The 21281-nt window shown below is 37.5% G+C and overlaps 1 protein-coding gene across 11 annotated transcripts in view; it reads right to left on the bottom strand.

The window, feature by feature from the left end:
- KDM6A (lysine demethylase 6A) overlaps window positions 1-21281 on the bottom strand; it is a 210330-nt gene that overhangs the window by 59388 nt on the left and 129661 nt on the right. For all 11 annotated transcript variants that reach the window (XR_003966785.1, XM_030306234.1, XM_030306230.1 and 8 more), the window contains exon 9: window positions 1627-1720. Coding sequence is in view for 10 of the 11 variants with exons in the window: in XM_030306234.1 (XP_030162094.1) it covers window positions 1627-1720 (94 nt within the window). In the remaining variant the exon portion in view is untranslated. The remainder of the gene's footprint in view (window positions 1-1626; window positions 1721-21281) is intronic.

The following is a 21281-nucleotide window of genomic DNA, read 5'->3' as shown; positions in this document are numbered from 1 at the left end:
TGGGGAAGTCATATTTCAGCTGTGGATCATTTCAAGTGCATAAAAATCAGCGTTGTTCTTTGTGTATAGTCCATATTATATACAACAAATAAGGACCCTCATTTTCTGACATTTATTATAGTTGCTGTGCTCCAAAATATATTTCAAGGACTGCGTTACTATGTTTTACAGAAATACATGTCAATAATACATTTACATTTATTCATCTGTTCCTCTTACCTCCTGCTATTACTAGTAAGAATGGAACCTAGAGAAACAGGCTCTAAAAGGAGCTGCTGAAGCAGCAGTGACAAGCAAGTAGGAAGGATTGATACACAGGCATAAATTAGACTTAATTAGGAGAAGTGTTTTTCCTTTCAAAAGCACAAAAAGTTTATTATACTTCTATACTTCGAAATATGGTAAGCCAATGCCAAAGAGGACAAGTGATTCACACGTAACTAGACCAAAACTATTTCAATCTATGTCTTAAATTTAAAAGGTGTATGCATTTTTACTATTGACACATTCCTCACTGCAGCTGAAATGCACAAAAACTTGATTATAAATAGTGTGGATTAACAAAACAGCTCATATTCAAGTATTAGCTGAATGAGTAAGCTGTCTTATGATAAAGGCATCACTTTGTTCTTTTTACTTAAGAACTGCACAAAATCTTTCTTTACTATACTAATAAACTTGTTTTAATTTGAAGATATGAATTCACACTACTCAAACACGGTCTGTAAACTTATTAAAAACAAATATTCAAATACTTCTATAATTCTTAAAAGTATGGATAACACAAGTAAAATTCTAACCAGAGATTAAAAACAAACCTAGAAACAAAAGTTTTATACTAAGGTAATGTGTTTATTTTATATAATTAATCATAGGATACATATCAATATCATGAAGATCAGTGATAAAATCTAGGCTTAAGTAATTTTAAAATTATGTAAAAATAGTCACATTATGAAAACATTCATATTACTACAATGTTGGTTAAAAATTAAGAATAAATTATTTGCCCAGACCAAAAACAAATAAACAAAAGCTAGGGGGAGGGGGGGACCCAAGCACCATATACAGATAAGAAACATGACCTAATAACTAAGCAACAAAATTAAACGTGGAGAACTCAATCACTATCTTCTTGGTCAGAGTGACACTAACGTGTCATCCAAATGGCTACATTTCTTCAACATCAGAAAAGAATTACATGTGTACAAAAACTATACCATTAGATGTTGCACAACTTTTCGATGAAATGTTTTAGTTAATATTATTGATAGGGCTAAGAAAGCAAGCTCACCAACCACTAAGTGACTCTACACAAATCACTTAACTTCATTCAGTGCTAAGCATATCTGGCACAAAGGAAGTACTCAATCCCCCTCACCCATGGGTTAAGTACTAGAGAATAATTCTAAGAATTTAAAAGGACCAACTGCACTGAAGAACCGTAATGAGATGGACCGTGAGATGGACAATGCTTGGCTGAAAGGGGAAATATGCTGGGTTCGAGTTAATTCTATCAACTCTGGGTAAAGGAAGGAAAAGAGAATAGAATACATGAGCCACATATCTGCCATCTCTGACACGGAAAAATCATAAAGAGAAATATTTATAGTACACATTACATACCTAACTGTTGTAAGACAGTTGCCTTTACTTGTGCAGAAAGGTTTTCCGTCTGCAAAAGTTGTTCATAAGCTTCCTTTGCAGAATGATACTTCCTCTAAAAAGCAGAAAAAAAGGGATTCAAAGAAAAATAAAAGCATTATCTTTAAAGAATTTGCTCATATATTAAGATTTACTACATAATACTGATACTTTAGCATATTTCTTAAGCCAACCGAAAGAAAAAAGGCTAGTTCCATTACTGAGCGTTCCTTTTACACCAGACAGTTGTGGACAGGCCATGTTTCAGAGCAATTAACACCAGTAAAACATTCGATACAATAAAGTATTAAAATAGGCCCTTTTAAGAATCTGCCAAATCTCAATTGTTAAAATAATCTCAACTTATTCAATAACAAATAATTTCAACTTTATTTAGGAACACTGATGAAGCTAGAGAAGTACTCTACCTCCCAGTGTTATGATCTGCCTAGAAACACCAAGTTCCCAAGCAACTTAACATCAACAGAACATATGCCAAGACTGCTTTAAAAAATCTAAGTGCAAAAGCGGTTAAAATCTAAGTTGAAAGGATAGTTACTGGTATATAGCCTATGAAAAAATTTATAATATGTATGGCTTTAAAGATACCAAAACTCTCATAGTCTAACAATGTTCACAACATTTAAGGTTCCATTGGCAAATTTCTAAATAAAACCATTTATGCACACTCCTCTCCTCAAAAAGTATGTGTGTGACTAAAACCCATTACTACTACTGTCATAAAGCTTAAGACAACTCCTCCAAGAAAAAGGGGAGGGAGGAAAAAAGGGATAAGCCAATAAAAGAAAATCTCATAAATATTACCTTTAAAACATACTCAGCAGAACAATGAATTGAAGTGGCTATTATGCATTATCAGCAATAGTACATGGCTGCCTGAGCAAACAAATGCTTCTCAAAAAAAAAAAACAAAAACAAAACACGGAGGAGGTAGAAATCCGAAACCAGGTGTAGGAGCCTCAGGCAAATCACTTAAACAAAGATTCAACATCCATAAAACAGAGTTAATACCTAATCTTTCTATCTGGAGTTGTTCTAAAGATCAAATGAGATAAGCAAAGAAGTACGGAAACAAATAAGGAACTACATGAATACAGTACGTCAACACAGGAAAGATCTGAAAGAATTGGCCACTGAGATTAACAGAAGTTATTACATAAACTTTTATTCATCAGTTAAATTAGTTCCCCCTAAATATTAATCTGATCTCAAAAAGTCATTTAGACAATTAATACAAGATAAGGACCAAGTTATTCAGGTCAATTCCTTCCAATGGTATGCTAAAACATATTTCTAAACACTAATAATAAAAACAAAACAAAACACGACACACTTGAAAATTTGGTTGCATCATACTGAGAATCAAAGTTGGATTTCTACCTCATATCATATACTGGCAGGAATATGTCCTTGAGACTGTAAAGAACTTATCTGACATGGCCAAAACAACACAAATCATGAGAGAAGTAAAGATCTGGTTTGAACCACATAGCAGAAAATCAGGCAATGGACACAAACCAACACAGAAAATGTGAAAACCATGTGAACAAGTGTACATCTCTAGAAGTGCAAGTTTAAATGAGATACCACCATCTACCCATCAGAATGGCAAACATAAGAAAGCTGGGTAAATCCAAAGTTGGGGATGTGTATGTGCGCCCTGCTGGAAGAGGATTCACGCATGAAATTAGGTGTGCAAACAGGCATGCAGATACACTACAATCCAGCAAGCTTACTCTTGGGACAAAGATGCCAAAGAAACCTTTCCACAGGTAATGTTCTAAATGGTACTGTTCACAGTATCAGGAATTCAGGGACAACCTAGGTCCATGTCACTAGGGAGTAAAAACACAAAATATGATGGATGCATACACTAGAACATTAAGTAGCAATTATATATGGCATATGAAAAGCAAGAGGAGTTTATCTTTAAAGATGTTTAGTGAAGTTTTTCCTCTGGTAATGCTGGAGTAGCTGTTCCACAGATGGCTTTAAGTTCTGGATAAAATATAAAAGTCAACTGTCAGAAAGCCTGGAGAGAAACCAAAATCAGGCTGAAACCAGATAGACTTAGCAAAAGGGCATGACACTGGATGAGTAAACTAGGATTTCCATCCGAAGGCAGGTGCCAATTGGTGCCTGGGCTAGAACTCAAAAGAAACCAGCAATCTTACTAGTTTGAAGAATCAGTGGAGACACTTTGAAGCTATCACAAAAGCTGGAAGTGAGAGGAGAAATCCCAGGAAGGAGAGAGGGAAAGAAAAAGAACACCAAATTCTGCAATTAAAACTCTACCTAAATCTCTTGTTGACTGCTGAACATGCACGAACACAGTAGATGTCCAGCAGCCTGACAGAATGAAAGAGAGATTTCAGCCGCTGTCCACCACAGGAGTGGCCAAGTTTACAGTGTGACTTGCTCAAGATTAACTGGCTAATATAAAACAAAAACATCACTCTTCAGAAAAATATAACAAAGTCACTCCACAATGTATTATTCATGATATCCAGGATAAAATTACCAGACCTACGAAGAATCAGGAACATTTTATCCATGTTCAAAAGGAAAGGAAATTGATGAAAATCAGCCATGACATTACTCAGATGATGAAATGTGCAAATAATTTTAAAGCAGCTATTTTAACAACATTCAGAGACAATAAGGGAACTATAACCATAATGCATGAATGGGCAGGAAATTAGAGCACAGAAAAAAAAAACAAAAAGAAACCCTAAAACTGAAAAATATCTGAAATAAAAAAAACAAATGACTGGATAGAGTGAATAGCAGATTGGAGACTTTAAAGGCCATCCAAAGATACATGAGGCAATAACAGATTGTCTACCATACATGTAATTGGAGTTCTAGAAGAAGAGAGGAATAGGGCAGAAAAGATAAGACATAATGGCTGAGAGCTTTCCAGAACTGATGAAAGACATCTAATACTATATCCAAAAGACTAAGAAAACCACAAGTAGTATAAATAAGAAAAAAAACAACCCTGGGCACTTCATCGTCAAATTCTTAAAAACCAAATGGAAAGAGAACTCTGAAAACAGCCAGAGAAAAACAACAAAATACAAAGATACAACAAAAAAACTAACAGCCAAATTAAATATAACGGACTAGACACTCTAAACAAACAAGACATGTCCAGAAAAGATTTAGAAAAGAGCCAAAAATACACTATTAAGAGGTGGACATTACATATAAAGACACAAGAAGGTTGAAATAAAAGGATGAAAAAGACACCATGCAAACACTAAGCATTAGAAAGCTCAAGTGACCCAATTCAGATCAAAGTAGGCTTCAGGGCAAAGATTATTACCAGAGATAAAGGAGTATTTCATAATGATAAAGGACATCAGGATGACATGACAATAAGAGCTTCAAAACACATGAAAAGACTGACAAAATTAACAATAATAAAATACTACTGACTATATAATTTATTCCAATTTCACCAACTTTCCCATTATACTGTCCTTTTTCTGGTCCAAGATCCCACACTATGTTCAGGTAGCATGTCTCCTTACTTTTCTCCAGTCTGGAACAGATCTCCCGTTTTTGATTTTCAGTACCTTGACACTTACAAAAGGTACTGGCTAGTTACTTTGAAAAATGTCCCTTTGAAATCAGTAAGCATCTTGTGAAGAGATACTCATCATTCCTCATTCATTAATTGAAATTCTACAATAAGAAGTGTCCTGAACACCTGGGTGGCTCAGTCGGTTAAGCGTCTGACTTTGGCTCAGGCCATGATCTCACTGTTCAGGAGGTCCAGCCCCACATAGGGCCCTGTGTTGACAGCTCAGAGCCTGGAGCCTGCTTCGGATTCTGTGTCTCCCTCTCTCTCTGCCCCTCCCCCGCTCGCGCTCTCACTCTCTCTCAAAAATAAACATTAAAAAAAAAAAAAGAAGTGTCCCCCCTCTTGCATTTATTTTCAACTTATGTTCATTTGTAAATGAATACAAATAAAATCAAATATATATAAATATAAATTCATTTATATTCATTTACTTATATAGTTATTCATTTCAGTATGAACAAATATATTTTATTCTGTATCTTATATCTCATTATCATAATTAGTTTCTAAACTTGTGTCAGATTTGCTGATTAGGAACTCCATCCCCTTAAGTTGACTCCTGTGTTCTTTCCACACGCCCCCATCATTTTTTAAGCACTTCCTTCCTTTTTGGCACCGTAAAATATTCTAGAGCTCCTCTTGTAATTTCCTTGCCTAAACCCTGGAATCACCTACTTTTCCTGAAGAATCCCTGGTTCCTTTTATTTAAGTATAGTATTTAGAAACGAAGATCTGGGTGCTAATGTAGTCATACCGCTGCTGAGATGGGTCACTGCCTCCAAGCCCTCCCAGTAAGCAGAGCTAGAAGACATATTTATGCACACACGCACAAGCTTGTATTTCTATCCAACTATCCATACTCCTAAATACCCATATATTTGTACTGATACCTCCAATTACAACCCAACACTAGAGTTCAGTCTCGCCTTGCCTTTCCTGATTTGTAAGCTCTGACAGTGAAAACCCTGGCTCTCGTTATCCACAATACACTTACTTATTTGCTTGTTCCTAATATTTACATAAAACTGTTACAGAACTCCTAATCCGTGCCACTGTGAGAAAGTAATTGTAGTAGGGGATCTGTTTACAGTTCTTGTCTCCAGCTTTACACTATAGTCAAAATACTATTCTCTAAAGTTACTGAGGTTAGTTCTTTTCATCTCCACCCCCTTCACTAAACTTATGTTATTCATTGGTTAGTTTTATTTGTTCCTGCCTGCATTCTGTTTCGGGCTACCTCACATCTGGTTGGTCTCAATTATTCAACTAATTTTGGGGTATGAGAAACATCACCAGGTTCTCAGAGTTAGAGCTATGCAAAAAGTATACACTTGAGAAGTTCCACTTCGTCCTCATCTCTGCTCCCTCATTCACAACCACTTCCACCGGGTAACCAATCTCCTCTGTTTCTCGTTTATCCATTCAGTATGGCTTCTGCACAAACGGCACATGTATACTTGGCTTTACTATGTGTATTTTCTCCCACAAAGGGTTATGTATTATACTCTTTTACACTTTTCTTTTTTTTCCCACACGGTAGTATATTCTGGAAACCACTCCACGTCGTGATCCACATAGTTCTTCCTCATGCTTTTCTACATGCAACTCCACTACCCGAATGTACCAAAGTTTATACAAACATTCTCCCATGAATGGGCCTTTGAGTTGTTTCCAAGATTTTGTGATTACAAACAACGCTCCGATCAACATCCTGGTGCCTATATATTTTCAGAGTTTTGGAGGTATATTTTAAAGGTAGATTCCTAGAGGTGAGGCTGTTGAGTCAAAAGGTGCATATACAGCTTGGTTAGATTGCCAAATGCTGTTCCAGATGGGTCATACCAGTTTGTATTACCACAACGCATGAGAGTGCCTGTTTCCCCATAGCCACTTATAATTTTCGCCAATCTGATATGTGAGAATTATATTTCAGTGTTGTTTTAATTCGCATTTCTCTGAGTGAATCTGACCACTTTGCCATATGTTTAACGACCTTGTTATAGATTTTCTGTGAAGTGTCTACTCGTGTCTTTTTTCCCATTTTCCTATTGGGTTTTCATTCCTTTGTCCTTCCAATTTTAAGTTTGTTATATATTAGGAGCATTAGCCCCTTGTCCATGGCATATGTTGCAAACATTCTCTCCTAGTCTCTAGGTCTCCTTCGAATTTATGTATTTTTTTTTTGTCGTGCAGAACTTATTTTTATATTGTTCAAACTGACTGGCCCAAAATGCAGAGAAAACAAAAAGAATGATCATAGTTAGAAAGCCTTTTCCTAAATCAAGATTGAAGAACAGTTCATGTTCACTTCTAGTACTTACTTGTACAAAATTTTTTACATTTGACCCTATTCATTTCTAGTTTCTTTTTTTGAACAGCTTGGGTCATGGGTCTAATTTTATATTTTTACAAATGGCTACCTAGTTGTCCCTGATCCATTTATGAATAAACCCACCTTAGCCCCAGAAATTTAAGATATTACCTTTCTCAAGCACTTGATTTCTCTATGTACCTGGATGTATTCCTGGTCTTTCTATATTTCACTGGTCTGTCTATTCACATGCCAGTGCCTCACTTTGAATTACACAGGTTTTATCGTATATCTTACTGTCTAGTAGAGTCAGTATAACCTGTACAATTTCCCCGCAGTCTTCTCCTGGCTATTCTAGCATATTATCAACTTACCAAAGTCCTTAAAAGCTTGTTAGTACTTTTTATTGATGTTGTGTTATATTTATAAACATAGGAAGAATCAAGATCTTTATGCTGAGTCACAGTATGTCTTTTAAGTTTATTGTGAAATATTTAATTACTTTGCTGATACTCAAGTGGGAATGTTTTCTAACATTATGCTGTCGTTGAAGGTTATTAATTTCTTCATGTTAATTTGTGCCTCTAATTGATTTTTCTTGTCTAACTGTACTAGCTAACACCTATAGTTCAATAACGAGGAGTAATAGAGATAGTAGGAATCTTTGCCTTGTTCCTAATTTTTGCGAAAATGTCTCTAGTGTTTCCCTGAAGTGAGATACTAATTTGGGCACTAAAGTATATGAATTTTACCATGATAAAAAAAAATAGCACTCAATTCCTATTTCCAACTTGGACAGTTTTTTTAATTAGGAAACGTCACTGAATTTGTCAAAAGCTTGTCTTCAGCACCTATGGCGTTAGCAATCTGATTTTACCTTTAGTTCTATTATTATGATGCCTGATACTAATGGATTTTCTAATATTCAATCTTGCATTCTTGGAATGAATACCACTCGGTCATAGTATATTATCTGTTTAATGAGGTAATGGCTTTGTTTACTAAACTTCTATTTAGTACTTTTACACCAAGATTCATTAGTGATATTAGTCTGGATATTGCCTCTTTTTTGTACTGTTTTCATCAGGTTCAGGTATTGATGTTACATTTGCTTCAAAAAGGGAAAAAACAGTATGATGGTTCCTCAAAAAATTTAAAAGACTTATCACATGGTCTAGTAATTTCACTTCTAACTATGTATCAAGAAGAATTAAGAGCAGGGACTCAAACAGATATTTGCACACTCATGTTCACAGCTGCATTATCAACAACAGCCAAAAGGCAGAAGCCACACAAGTGTCCATCAACAGATGAATGGATAAACAGAATGTGGTGTGTACACACAATGAAATGTTATGCAGCCTTAAAGAGGAGTTAAGTTCTCGTACATGCTACAACATGTACAAATGTGAAAGATATCGTGCTAAATGAAATGCACAAGGCACAAAAGAATAAATACTGTATGATTCCACTTACATGCAGTAGTTAAACTCACAGAGACAGAAAATAGAGTAATAGTCACGGGCTGAGTGGAGTGAGGAATGAGGACTTATTGCTGAATACGGGTACAGGTTCAGTCTGGGATGATGAAAAAGTTGTGGAGATGAATGGTAGTAAGAGCTGCACAACAATGTGAATGTACTTAATGACATGATACACGTAAAAATGGCTAAACCGGTAAAAATTATGTCCTATATTTTACAATAGAAAAAAAGATGATACAAAAGCACTACGATCTGTAGTTAATTTTTAGAATCAAGGATTTTGTTTCCATTATATATTTTTAAATATGCTATAGAATCATTAAGTGCAGAAAGGACTCTATTATCAAACACAAGTGTCATTCAAGTCAGATTAAAAACTGCTAAAAGCTTCTCCCCGTTTAAAAAAAAATACAAAGAATAAAAGAAAAGAAATGAGGAAGTTTCTTATTTCCAATGATCTGGAATGACCTATAAAGCATTAAAAGTATGTGGTCTTTTTTTTTTTTTTTGTTTTGTTTCAAATTTTTTTTTTTCAACGTTTATTTCTCTTGGGGACAGAGAGAGACAGAGCATGAACGGGGGAGGGGCAGAGAGAGGGAGACACAGAATTGGAAACAGGCTCCGGGCTCCGAGCCATCAGCCCAGAGCCTGACGCGGGGCTCGAACTCACGGACCGCGAGATCGTGACCTGGCTGAAGTCGGATGCTCAACCGACTGCGCCACCCAGGCGCCCCAGTATGTGGTCTTTAAAGGCTTAGAATTCCCCTGTAAAACCATCTGGCCATGGTGCTTTCTGTAAGGCATTACTTAATTTTTCCTATTTCTTTTGTAGAGATTGATTTTTTATAACTTTCTAACTCTAACGACGTCAATTTTGCTAATCTGTATTTCCCTGGAAAGTAGTCCATTTCATTTAATTTTCAAATTCACTTGTTCAGTAGTCTTGTATAATAGTTCTGATTTCTTCTGTTTCCATGGTTATCTTATTTTGCACATGTGCTTTCTGTTATTCCCTTGATCAAATTTACCTAGTGGATTATCTATCTTCTCAATTTTTGGAGAGTACTAAGGTTATGACCTATTAATTAGGTTTAAGTTGTGCTTTCCTTTTCACATTGTTAATTTCTTTTAAAAAATCTTTCTTCCTTCCCCACAATACAGTTAGTTTTCCTCACATTGATTTTTGTTTTGTTAACAGATTTCCTTACACTGAATCATCCTTGAATTCATGAAATAAATCCAACATGCTCATGGCATACTTAATGCATCTTTAAAAACCAGCTGGAATTTTTCTTTCTTCAGAATTTTTGGATTTCTATAATACATATAAATGAAGCCAATCTACAGTGCCTTGGTAATAAATTAATGCCGGACAGTTAGAAGAGAATGTTAAAAATGAAACTAATGATTCTTATAGACAGTGGTATTCATAATAACATCATTTGTAACTATCCCTCAAGGGGGAAATAGTTAAATTAGTTACAGTACATCTATGTAAAGGGATATACTACAGCTCCACATGTACTAACAGGGTATGTTTTCCAAAATATAATACTAACTTAAACAATTTAAGCAAGGCTGAGAGAGAATTCACATATTTGGCTAATATTTCAATAAAATAAAGAAAAACGAATATATGTGCAAACACATACATGGATTTGCTTATATATATGTGGATTTCTCTGGAAGGATATGAAAAACACTAGTACCTTTGGGGAGTGGAATAGTTTGTTACAGAAAAGGAATGAGGATGAGACTTCAGCAAGTATTCTTTCAGGCACTTTCATTTTGGGTTATCTATTCAAAAATAAGTAATGTCTTAATGACAAAATTAAAAAGGAAAATTCTGTATCTTTCATCCATAAAGGCTAATAAGTATTTTTTAATGTTTATTTATTTATTTTGAGAAAGAGAGCACGTGTATACACACACACACACACACACACACACACACACACACACGTGTGCATGTGAACAGGGGCCGGGCAGAGAAAGGGACAGAGAGAATCCCAAGTGGGCCCTACACGGTCAGTGCGGAGCCTGACACCTGAGCCGAAATCAAGAGTCAGGCACTCAACCAACTCAAGACTAATAAGCATTTAGATGGCAAACTGTTCAAGTTATTTAATTAAATTCAAGGGGGGGGGGGCAATTAATACTATTACTATTAGAAAATAAAGTGGTTCTATGGGGCACCTGGGTGGCTCAGTCGGTTAAGTGTCTGACATGATCTCACAGTTCATGAGTTCGAGCCCCGCATCAGGCTCTGGTGCTGACAACTCAGAGCCTGGAACCTGCTTCAGATTCTGTGTCTCCCTCTCTCTGCCCCCTCCCCGCTTTGTGTTCTCGTTCTCACTCTTGTTCTCTTTCTTTCTCTCTCTCAAAAATAATAAACATTTAAATTTTTTTTTTCAACGTTTATTTATTTTTGGGACAGAGAGAGACAGAGCATGAACGGGGGAGGGGCAGAGAGAGAGGGAGACATAGAATCGGAAACAGGCTCCAGGCTCTGAGCCATCAGCCCAGAGCCCGACGCGGGGCTCGAACTCACGGACCGCGAGATCGTGACCTGGCTGAAGTCGGACGCTTAACCGACTGCGCCACCCAGGCGCCCCAAAAATAATAAACATTTAAAACAATTTTAGAAAAAAAGTGGTTCTACAGGTCTCAGCTAATAAAATGGGAAAGCTACAATTCCAGACTTCAAGATGTGTTACAAAGCTGTTACAAGACAGCATGGCACTGACACAAAAACAGACACTTAAATCAATGGAACAAAACAGAGAACCCAAAAATGGACCCACAAATGTATGGCCAACTCATCTTTGACAAAGCAAGAAAGAATATCCAATGGAATAAAGACAGTCTCTTCAGCAAGTAGTGCTGGGAAAACTGGACAGCGACCTGCAGAAGAATGAACCTGGACCCCTTTCTTATACCATATACAAAAATAAACTCAAAATGGATGAAAGACCTAAATAGAAGACAGGAAGCCATCAAAATCCTAGAGGAGAAAGCAGGCAAAAACCTCTTTGACCTCAGCCGTAGTAACTTCAGGCAAGGGAAACAAAAGCAAAAATGAACTACTGGGACCTCATGAAGATAAAAAGCTTCTTTTCTGCACAGAGAAGGTAACAATCAGCAAAACTAAAAGGCAACTGATGGAATGGGAGAAGATATTTGCAAATGATATATCAGATAAAGGGTTAGTATCCAAAACCTATAAAGAACTTATCAAACTCAACACCCAAAAAACAAACAGCCCAGTGAAGAAATGGGCATAAGACGTGAATAGACGACACTTTTCCAAAGAAGACATCTAAGATGGCTAACAGACACATGAAAAGATGCTCAACATCACTCATCATCAGGGAAATACAAATCAAAACCACAATGAGATACCACCTCACACCGGTCAGAGTGGCTAAAATGAACAACTCAGGAAACAACAGGTGTTGGCGAGGATGGCAGAAGAAAGAGGAACCCTTTTGCCCTGCTGGTGGGAATGCAAACTGATGCAGCCACTCTGGAAAACAGTATGGAGGTTGCTCAAAACTTAAAAACTGAACTACTCTATGACCCAGTAATTGCACTACTAGGTACTTATCCAAAGGATGCAGGTGTCTGTTTTGAAGAGGCACACGCACCCCAAGGTTTATAGCACCGCTATCGACAATAGCCAAAGTATGGAAAGAGTCCAAATGTCCATCAACAGATAAATGGATAAAGAAGATGTGGTATGTATGTATGTATGTATGTGTGTGTGTGTTTGTATGTGTATGTATATATGTATATATATGTGTGTGTGCACATACACATACACAGGAATATTACTCAGCGATCAAAATGAATGAAATCTTGCCATTTGCAACGATGTGGATGGAACTAGAGTGTATTATGCTAAGCGAAATTAGAGGAAGACAAATATCATATGACTTCACTCATATGTGGAATTTAAGATACAAAAGAGATGAAATAAGGGAAGGGCAACAAAAATACCATAAAAACAGGGAGGGGGGCAAAACATAAGAGATCTTAAATACGGAGAACAAACTTAGGGCGATGGAGGGGTTATGGGTGGGGGGATGGGCTAAATGGCCAAGGGACATTAAGAAGGACACTTGTTGGGATGAGCACTGGGTGTTTTATGTAGGGGATGAATCACTGGATTCTACTCCTGAAATCATTATTGCACAATATGCTAACTTGGATGTAAATTTAAATAAATAAATATACATTTACACACACACACACACACACACACACACACACACACACACAAATAGGGAAAGCTACATTAAATAAATGATACAGGACTTCCCTCGAAGATGGCAGCAAAGTAGGAGAACCCTTGGCTTGCTTCCAAACACAAATAGAAAACTTTGTACAAATAATTCTAAATGCCCCAGAAATCAACCTGAAGACTGGCAGAACAAACTCCACAACTCAAGGTAGAGAAGAAGTCACATCAAACAAGGTAAAAGTGCAGACATGATTTAGAGGAGAAATAGATATTGGCTGCTGCAGAGCGGAGAGAGCTGTGGCTGGAGAGAAGAGTGAGAGAGTGAGATCAGAGCACAAGGGAATGCACAAGGAGAATGTTTCCCTATGGCCACTGGATTGGAAAATGAGAGGGGCTGAATTTCATGAATTCTTGCAACCAGATGGCCTTAAATCGAAAATTTAAAGTATCAGTGGGCTAGGCTGGCCTCTGCGAGAGTCCAGAGGCATCGAGACTGCTCTTGGAGAGACGGCAGGCAAACAACCCAGGCACACACAGCATGGAAACAGCTATCTGAAGAGCGCCTGGGGAACGCAGTGGGAAGATGATCTGCTCCTCTCAGAGCATGCCCATGAGAAGCAGTGTTCACAGAGAGATGTCTCCAGGAACAAAGTAGCTGGCTGGCACCATTCTCCCCCCACACTCCCACCACTCGGCATAAGCACAGAGCCACTAGCAAGAACCAGTGCAACAGGGATACTAGCTGCCTAAATTACTTACATTAAGCCCTACCCCCCTCCCCACTCTGGTGGAACTGCCCTTTATCAGTCACACTTACCTCAGCCCCAGTGCCATGGGCCCCTCCCCCAGAAGAACAGCACAAACTCCTGCCCACACCACATGTCCTGACCACAAAGTTCTGCAGGGTCTCAGTTCCAGTGGAGGTGATGACAGTTCTCATTTCACAAGCAGACCAGGGCACACCTAGTTAAAACCTGCTGCATTCAGGCCAGGGACACAAACTGCCTACAACAAGCAAAGAATTCCTCTGCAGATGACTGGCCTGAAGGAGAAAGCAGCCACGACACAATAGCAGAGTGCATACAGCACACAGCAGATACATTCCCTGAAGTGCCAGGCCCTGGACACTACATGACATCTTCTTCATAAGGCCATTAAGTTCAGGATCATGAGACACAAGTGGCTTTTCTAACATAAAAGAAGGCAGAGACTTAGACAAAATGAGAACAGAGAAATTTATCTCGAATGAAAGAACAAGATAAGGTCATGGCCAGAGATCTAGGTGAAACAGATATAAGTAACAGAACTGATGGAGAACTTAAATCAATGATCATAAGGATACTAACTGGACATGAGAAAAGAATGGAAGACATCAGTGAGACCCTTACCACAGAAATAAAAGAGTTAGAATCAATCAGAGATGAAGAGTGTAATAAATGAGATTAGAAACAGGACTGATGCAATGAACAGCAGGCTGGAAGAAGCAGAGGAATGAATTAATGACTAAGAAGACTCAGTAATGAAGCTGAACAAAAGAGAGAAAGAATAATTATGCAACATGAGAACAGATGTAGGGAACTCAGTGACTCCATCAAAACAACAAAAGCAGACCCACACCAAGAAATATTATAATTAAACTGGCAAATGTAGTGACAAAAAAAATTTTTTTTAAACAAGACAAAATAAGACAGTTACTTATAATGGAAAACCCATGAGGCTATCAAGCAGATTTTTCAGCAGAAATTCTCCAAGCCAGAAGGGACTGGCATGATATATTCAAAATGGTGAGTGGAAAAAATCTGCCACCAAGAATACTCTATCCAGCAAGGCTAACATTCAAAACAGAAGGAGAAATAAAGAGTTTGACAGACCAACAAAAACTAAAGGAGTTTGTGACCACTAAGCCACTTCTCCAACAAATACTTACACGGGACTCTGTGAGTGGAAAAGAAAAACCAAAATTGACAGTATGAAGGTAGGAAACACAGAAGCAGTAAAAAGAAGATTTCTATTAAAAACTCAGTCAAACTGGGGCGCCTGGGTGGCTCAGTCGGTTAAGCGTCCGACTTCAGCCAGGTCACGATCTCGCGGTCCGTGAGTTCGAGCCCCGCGTCAGGCTCTGGGTTGATGGCTCAGAGCCTGGAGCCTGTTTCCGATTCTGTGTCTCCCTCTCTCTCTGCCCCTCCCCTGTTCATGCTCTGTTTCTCTCTGTCCCAAAAATAAATAAACGTTAAAAAAAAAAAATTTAAAAAAAAAAAAAAAAAAAATAATAAAAAAAAAAAACTCAGTTAAACTAAAAGGATGTAAAATATAACAACATATACCTAAAACGTGGGGAGGACAAGAGTAGAATGAGTTCAAATTTAAACGACCATCAACAATGTAGACAGTTATAGGCAGAAGAGGTCATATATTAACCTAGAGATAACCACAAGTAAAAGAATAGTAATAGATATGCAATGAATAAAAAGAAATCCAAGTAAGGCAATAAAGAAAACCAGCACACCATGAAAGAATCAGAGAAAATCTCCAGAAACAAACACAAGCAATAAAATGGCAATAAATACATATCTATCAAAAATTACTTTGAATGTAAATGGACTAAATGTTCCAATCAAAAGCCATCAGGTGATAGAATGGATAAAAGAACAAAACGCATCTATATGCTGCCTACAAGAGACTCCTTTTAGACCTAAAGACACGTGCAGATGGAAACTGAGGGGGTGGAGAAGCATTTATCGTGCAAATGAATGTCAAAAGAAAGTTTGAGTAGCGATACTTATATCCAACAAACTAGACTTTAAAACACAATAACAAACGTAAAGAAACCAATCCATAATTATACGATAATAATAGGGGACTTTAACATCCCACTTACATCAATGAACAGATCATTTAAACAGAAAATCAACAAGGAAACAATGGATTTGAAGGACACAATGGATCGGATGGATTTAACAGATACGTTCAGAACACTGCATCCTGAAACAACAGAATACATATTCTATTCAAGTGCACATAGGACATTCTGCAGAACAGATCACATATTAGGCCACAAAACAGGACTCAACAAACTCAAGAAGATCAAAGTCATACCATGCACCTTTTCTGACCACAATACTATGAAACTAGAAGTCAACCACAAGAAAAACTCTGGAAAGACCACAAATACACACAGGTTAAGTAACATGATACTAAACAATGAATGGGTCAACCAGTCAATCAAAGAAGAAATAAAAAATGTATGAAACAAATGAAAATGAAAACACAACAGCCCCAAACCTTTGGGATGCAGCAAAAGAAGTTCTAAGAGGGAAGTACATAGCAATACACACGCCCCTACCTCAAGAAGAAAACGCTCAAATAAACAACCTAGCCTTCTACCTAAAAGAGCTAGAAAAGGAATAAATGAAGCCTAAAGCCAGCAGAAGGAAGAAAATAATAAAAATTAGAGCAGAAATAAGTGATATAGAAACTAACAAAACAACAGAGATCATGAAACCAGGGGCTGGTTCTTGGAAAAAAATAGTAAAATTTATTAACCTCTAGCCAGATTCGTCAAAAAGAAAACACACACACACACACACACACACACACACACACACACACACACACAGTCACAAATGAGGGGTGCCTGTGTGGCTCAGTTAATTAAGCATCTGACTTCGGCTCAGGTCATGATCTCATGGTTCTTGAGTGCAAGCTCCGCATCGGACTCTCTGCTGTCAGTGCAGAGCCCGCTTCAGATCCTCTGTCTCCCTCTCTCTGCCCCTCCCCCACCCCTCTCTCTCTCTCTCTCTCTCTCTCTCTCTCTCTCTCTCTCTCCCCCTCCCTCCCTCCCTCCCTCTCAAAAATAAACATAAAAAAGTACTTTAAAAATTTTTTTTAAAAATGCAAAAATAAAATCACAAATGAGACAGGAGGAATAACAACCCACACCACAGAAATACAATTATAAGATTATTATTATGAAAATCTATATGCCGACAAACTGGACAACCTGGAAGAAATAAATTCCTAGATATAAATTACCAAAATTGAAATAGGACGAAATAGAAACCATGAATAGACCAATCCAATCCAACAAAGAAATTGATTCAGTAATCAAAAAACTCCCCCAAACAAAGTACAGGAGAAGATGGCTTCACAGGTGAATTCTACAAAACATTTTAAGAAGAGTTCTCCTCAAAGGATTCCAAAAAAGAGAAAAGGAAGGAAAACTTACACATTTATTCTATGAGACCAGCATTAACCAGATACCAAAGCCAGATAAAGACACAAAAAAAGAGAACTACGGACCAATATCTCTGATGAACACTGATGAAAAATCCTCAGCAAAACACTAGCAAAGCAAATCCAACAATACAGTAAAAAAAATAAAAATAAAAAAAAATAAAATCATTCACCATGATCAAGTTGCAAGGGTGGTTCAATATTCACAAATCAATGTGATAAATCACATTAACAAGAGAAAGGATAAGAACTACAGGATTATTTCAACAGATGCAGAAAAAGCATTTGATAAAGTACAGCATCCACTTATGATAAAATCTCTCAAAAAAGCAGGGTGAGAGGAAACACACCTCAACATAATAAAGGCCATATATGAAAAACCCCACATTTAACATCACCCTAAATGGGGAAAACCTGAGAGCCTTTCTTCTACGATCGGGAACAAGACAGGGATGTCCACTCTCACCCCTTCTGTTAAACACAACATTGGTCAATATAAAGAAATAAAAAGGCATCCAAATTGGCAAGGAAGAAGTAAAACTTTCACTATTTGCAGATGACATGGTGCTATACATAGAAAACCCAAGAGTCCATCAAAAAACTGCAAAAGCTGCTAACTTCAGTAAAGCTGTAGGATACAAAACCAACATACAAAACTCTGTTGCACTGCTATACACAAAAAATGAGCAGCAGAAACAGAAATTAAGGAACTAATTTCATTTACAATTGCACCAGAAACAACAAGATACCTAGGAATAAACCTAACCAAAGAGGTGAAAGACCTGTACTCGAAAACTATAAAATACTGATGAAAGAAACTGGATGATGACACAAAGAAGTGGAAAGACATGCCATTCCCATGGATTAGAAGAACAAATATTTTTATAATGCCTATAATACCCAAAGCAATCTAGAGATTTAATGCAATCCTTATCAAAATACCAAGAGCTTTTTTCAGAGAGTTGGAACAAACAATCCTAAAATTTGTAGGGAACCACAAAAGAGCAACGAATAGCCAAAGAAACCTTGAAAAAGAAAAACATAGCTGGAGGCATAATTCTGGACCTTAAGTTATATTACAAAGCTGCAGTGATCAAAACAGTATGGTACTGGCACAAAAATAGACACATAGATCAACAGAATAAAAAACCCAGAAATGAACCCACAATTATACGGCCAATTAACGTTTGACAAAGCAGAAAAGAATATCCAATGGGAAAAGACGGTCTCTTTAACAAATGGTGTTGGTAAATTGAACAACATGCAAAAGAATGAACCTGGACCATTCTCTTTCACCATACACAAAGATAAACTCAAAACGGATTAAAGACCTAAATGTGAAACCTGAAACCGTAAGAGTCCTTGAAGAAAACACTGGCAGTAATTTCCTTGACATCAGCCATAGCAACTTTCTACTAGATAGGACTCCTGCAGCAAGGGAAACAAAAGCAAAAATAAACTATTGGGACTACCTCCAAATAAAAAGCTTCTCCACAGCAAAGGAAACAGTCATCAAAACTGAAAGGCAACCTACAGAATGGGAGAAGATATTTGCAAATGACATAGCTGATAAAGGGTTACTATGCAAAATATATAAAAATCTTATACAATAAACACCCCAAACACAAATTATCCAATTGAAAAATGGGCAGAAGACATGAATACACATTTTTCCAAAGAAGGCACACAGATGGCCAAAAGACACATGAAACGATGCTCAACATTTCTCATCACCAGGGAAATGCAAATCAAAACTACAATGAGAGATCACCTCACACCTGTCAGAATGGCTAAAATCAACAATACAAGAAACAACAGGCATTGGTGAGGATGTGGTAAAATGGAAACCCTCTTGCACTGTTTGGTGGGAATGCAAACTGGTGCAGCCGCTCTGGAAAACAGTATGGTGGTCCCTCAAAAAGTTAAAAATAGAAGTACCCTACCATCCAGCAATTGCACTACTAAGTATTTACCCAAATGCAATAATACTAATTCAAAGAGATACATGCACCCCTATGTTTACAGCAACATTACCTACAATAGCCAAATTATGGAAACAGTCCAAGTATCCATCGATGAATGGATGAAGATGTGGTATATATATAAATACTATGGAATATTATTCAGTCATGAAAGAGAATGGAATCTTGTCATTGGTAACCATGTGGATGAAACTAGAGAGTATTCTGCTAAATGAAATAAGTCAGTCAGAGAAAGACAAATACTGTATCTCCTATGTGGAATTTAAGAAACAAACGAGCAAAGGAAAAAAGAAAGGGAGAGGTAAACCAAGAAACAAGCTCTTAACTATAGAGAACAAACTGATGGTTACCAGAAGGGAAGGGAAGGGGGGGGGGGGTGGTGAAACAGGTGATGGGGATCAAAGATTGCACTTCCTATGATGAGCACCCCATGTTGTATGGAAGTGCTGAATCACTATATAGTACACCTGAAACTAATATTACACTGTAGGTTGACTAACTGGAACTTAAATGTGAATGTGAAAAGAATAACTGATATAGCTTTCCAAGAACAATTCCTAACATGACATAATATGGGTCTATACTTGGACATATGACATTATACAGAGAAATAAAATGTATTTAGAGATGGTATGACAATACACCGAGCAACCTATGAGAATCTAATTGTTAAATCTAGTAAAAACAGGTGTGTGGGAGATGACATCCCATTAAAATTATCCATACCTAAATAGAACTATTGTATCATCCAGCAATCCCACTTCTGGATAGATTTTCAAAGGAAACAAAACCATTATCTCCAAGAGACATATCTGTATTCCCATGCTCAATGCAGCATCACTGACAACAGCCAAGGCATGGAAACAACCTAAGTGTTGGTGGAAAGATGGGTGAAGAAACTGTGGTATATAAATATAATGGAATAGTATTTCAGCCTTAAAAGAGAAGGAAATTCTGTCATTTGCAACAACATGGGTGAACGTGGAAGTCATTATGCTAAGTGAAATTAGCCAGACAGAGGAAGACAAATACTTTTTTTTTTTTTAATTTTTTTTTTTCAACGTTTATTTATTTTTGGGACAGAGAGAGACAGAGCATGAACGGGGGAGGGGCAGAGAGAGGGAGACACAGAATCGGAAACAGGCTCCAGGCTCCGAGCCATCAGCCCAGAGCCCGACGCGGGGCTCGAACTCACGGACCGCGAGATCGTGACCTGGCTGAAGTCGGACGCTTAACCGACTGCGCCACCCAGGCGCCCCGACAAATACTTTATGGTATCACTTATATGTAGAATCTGGCGGGGGTGGGGAGTGGTAGGTGAGGTGACAGGTGTGTTAATTTACTCAATGCAATGCGTGTAATTGCAGAAATCCTTTCACTGTGTGTGTGTGTGTGTGTATCAAATCATCACACTGTGCAGTTTATCTTACAATTTTATTTGTCAGTTACACCTCAGTAAAGCTTAGAGGCACCTGGGTGGCTCATTCAGTTAAGCGTCTGACTTTGGCTCAGGTCACGATCTCACTGTCCATGAGTTTGAGTCCCACATTGGGCTCTGTCCTGTCAACGCAGAGCCTGCTTCAGATCCTCTGTCCCCCACTCTCTCTGCCCCTCCCCAACTCATGCATGGATGTGCTCTCTCTCTCAAAAATAAAAATTAAAACATTTTTTAAAATGCTAAAAAATAAAGTAACCCTAACCCATATTTATGATTAAATTTAACCAAAACATTTCTGGGCTCAGCCCAAATAGCTCCTGCTCAGAGAGGCCTTCC

This window comes from Lynx canadensis, chromosome X, assembly GCF_007474595.2.
Source record: "Lynx canadensis isolate LIC74 chromosome X, mLynCan4.pri.v2, whole genome shotgun sequence".
NCBI classification, from domain to species: domain Eukaryota; kingdom Metazoa; phylum Chordata; class Mammalia; order Carnivora; family Felidae; genus Lynx; species Lynx canadensis.
Note: the sequence above shows the minus strand (reverse complement) of the source record. Positions and strands in the feature narration are given on the sequence as shown.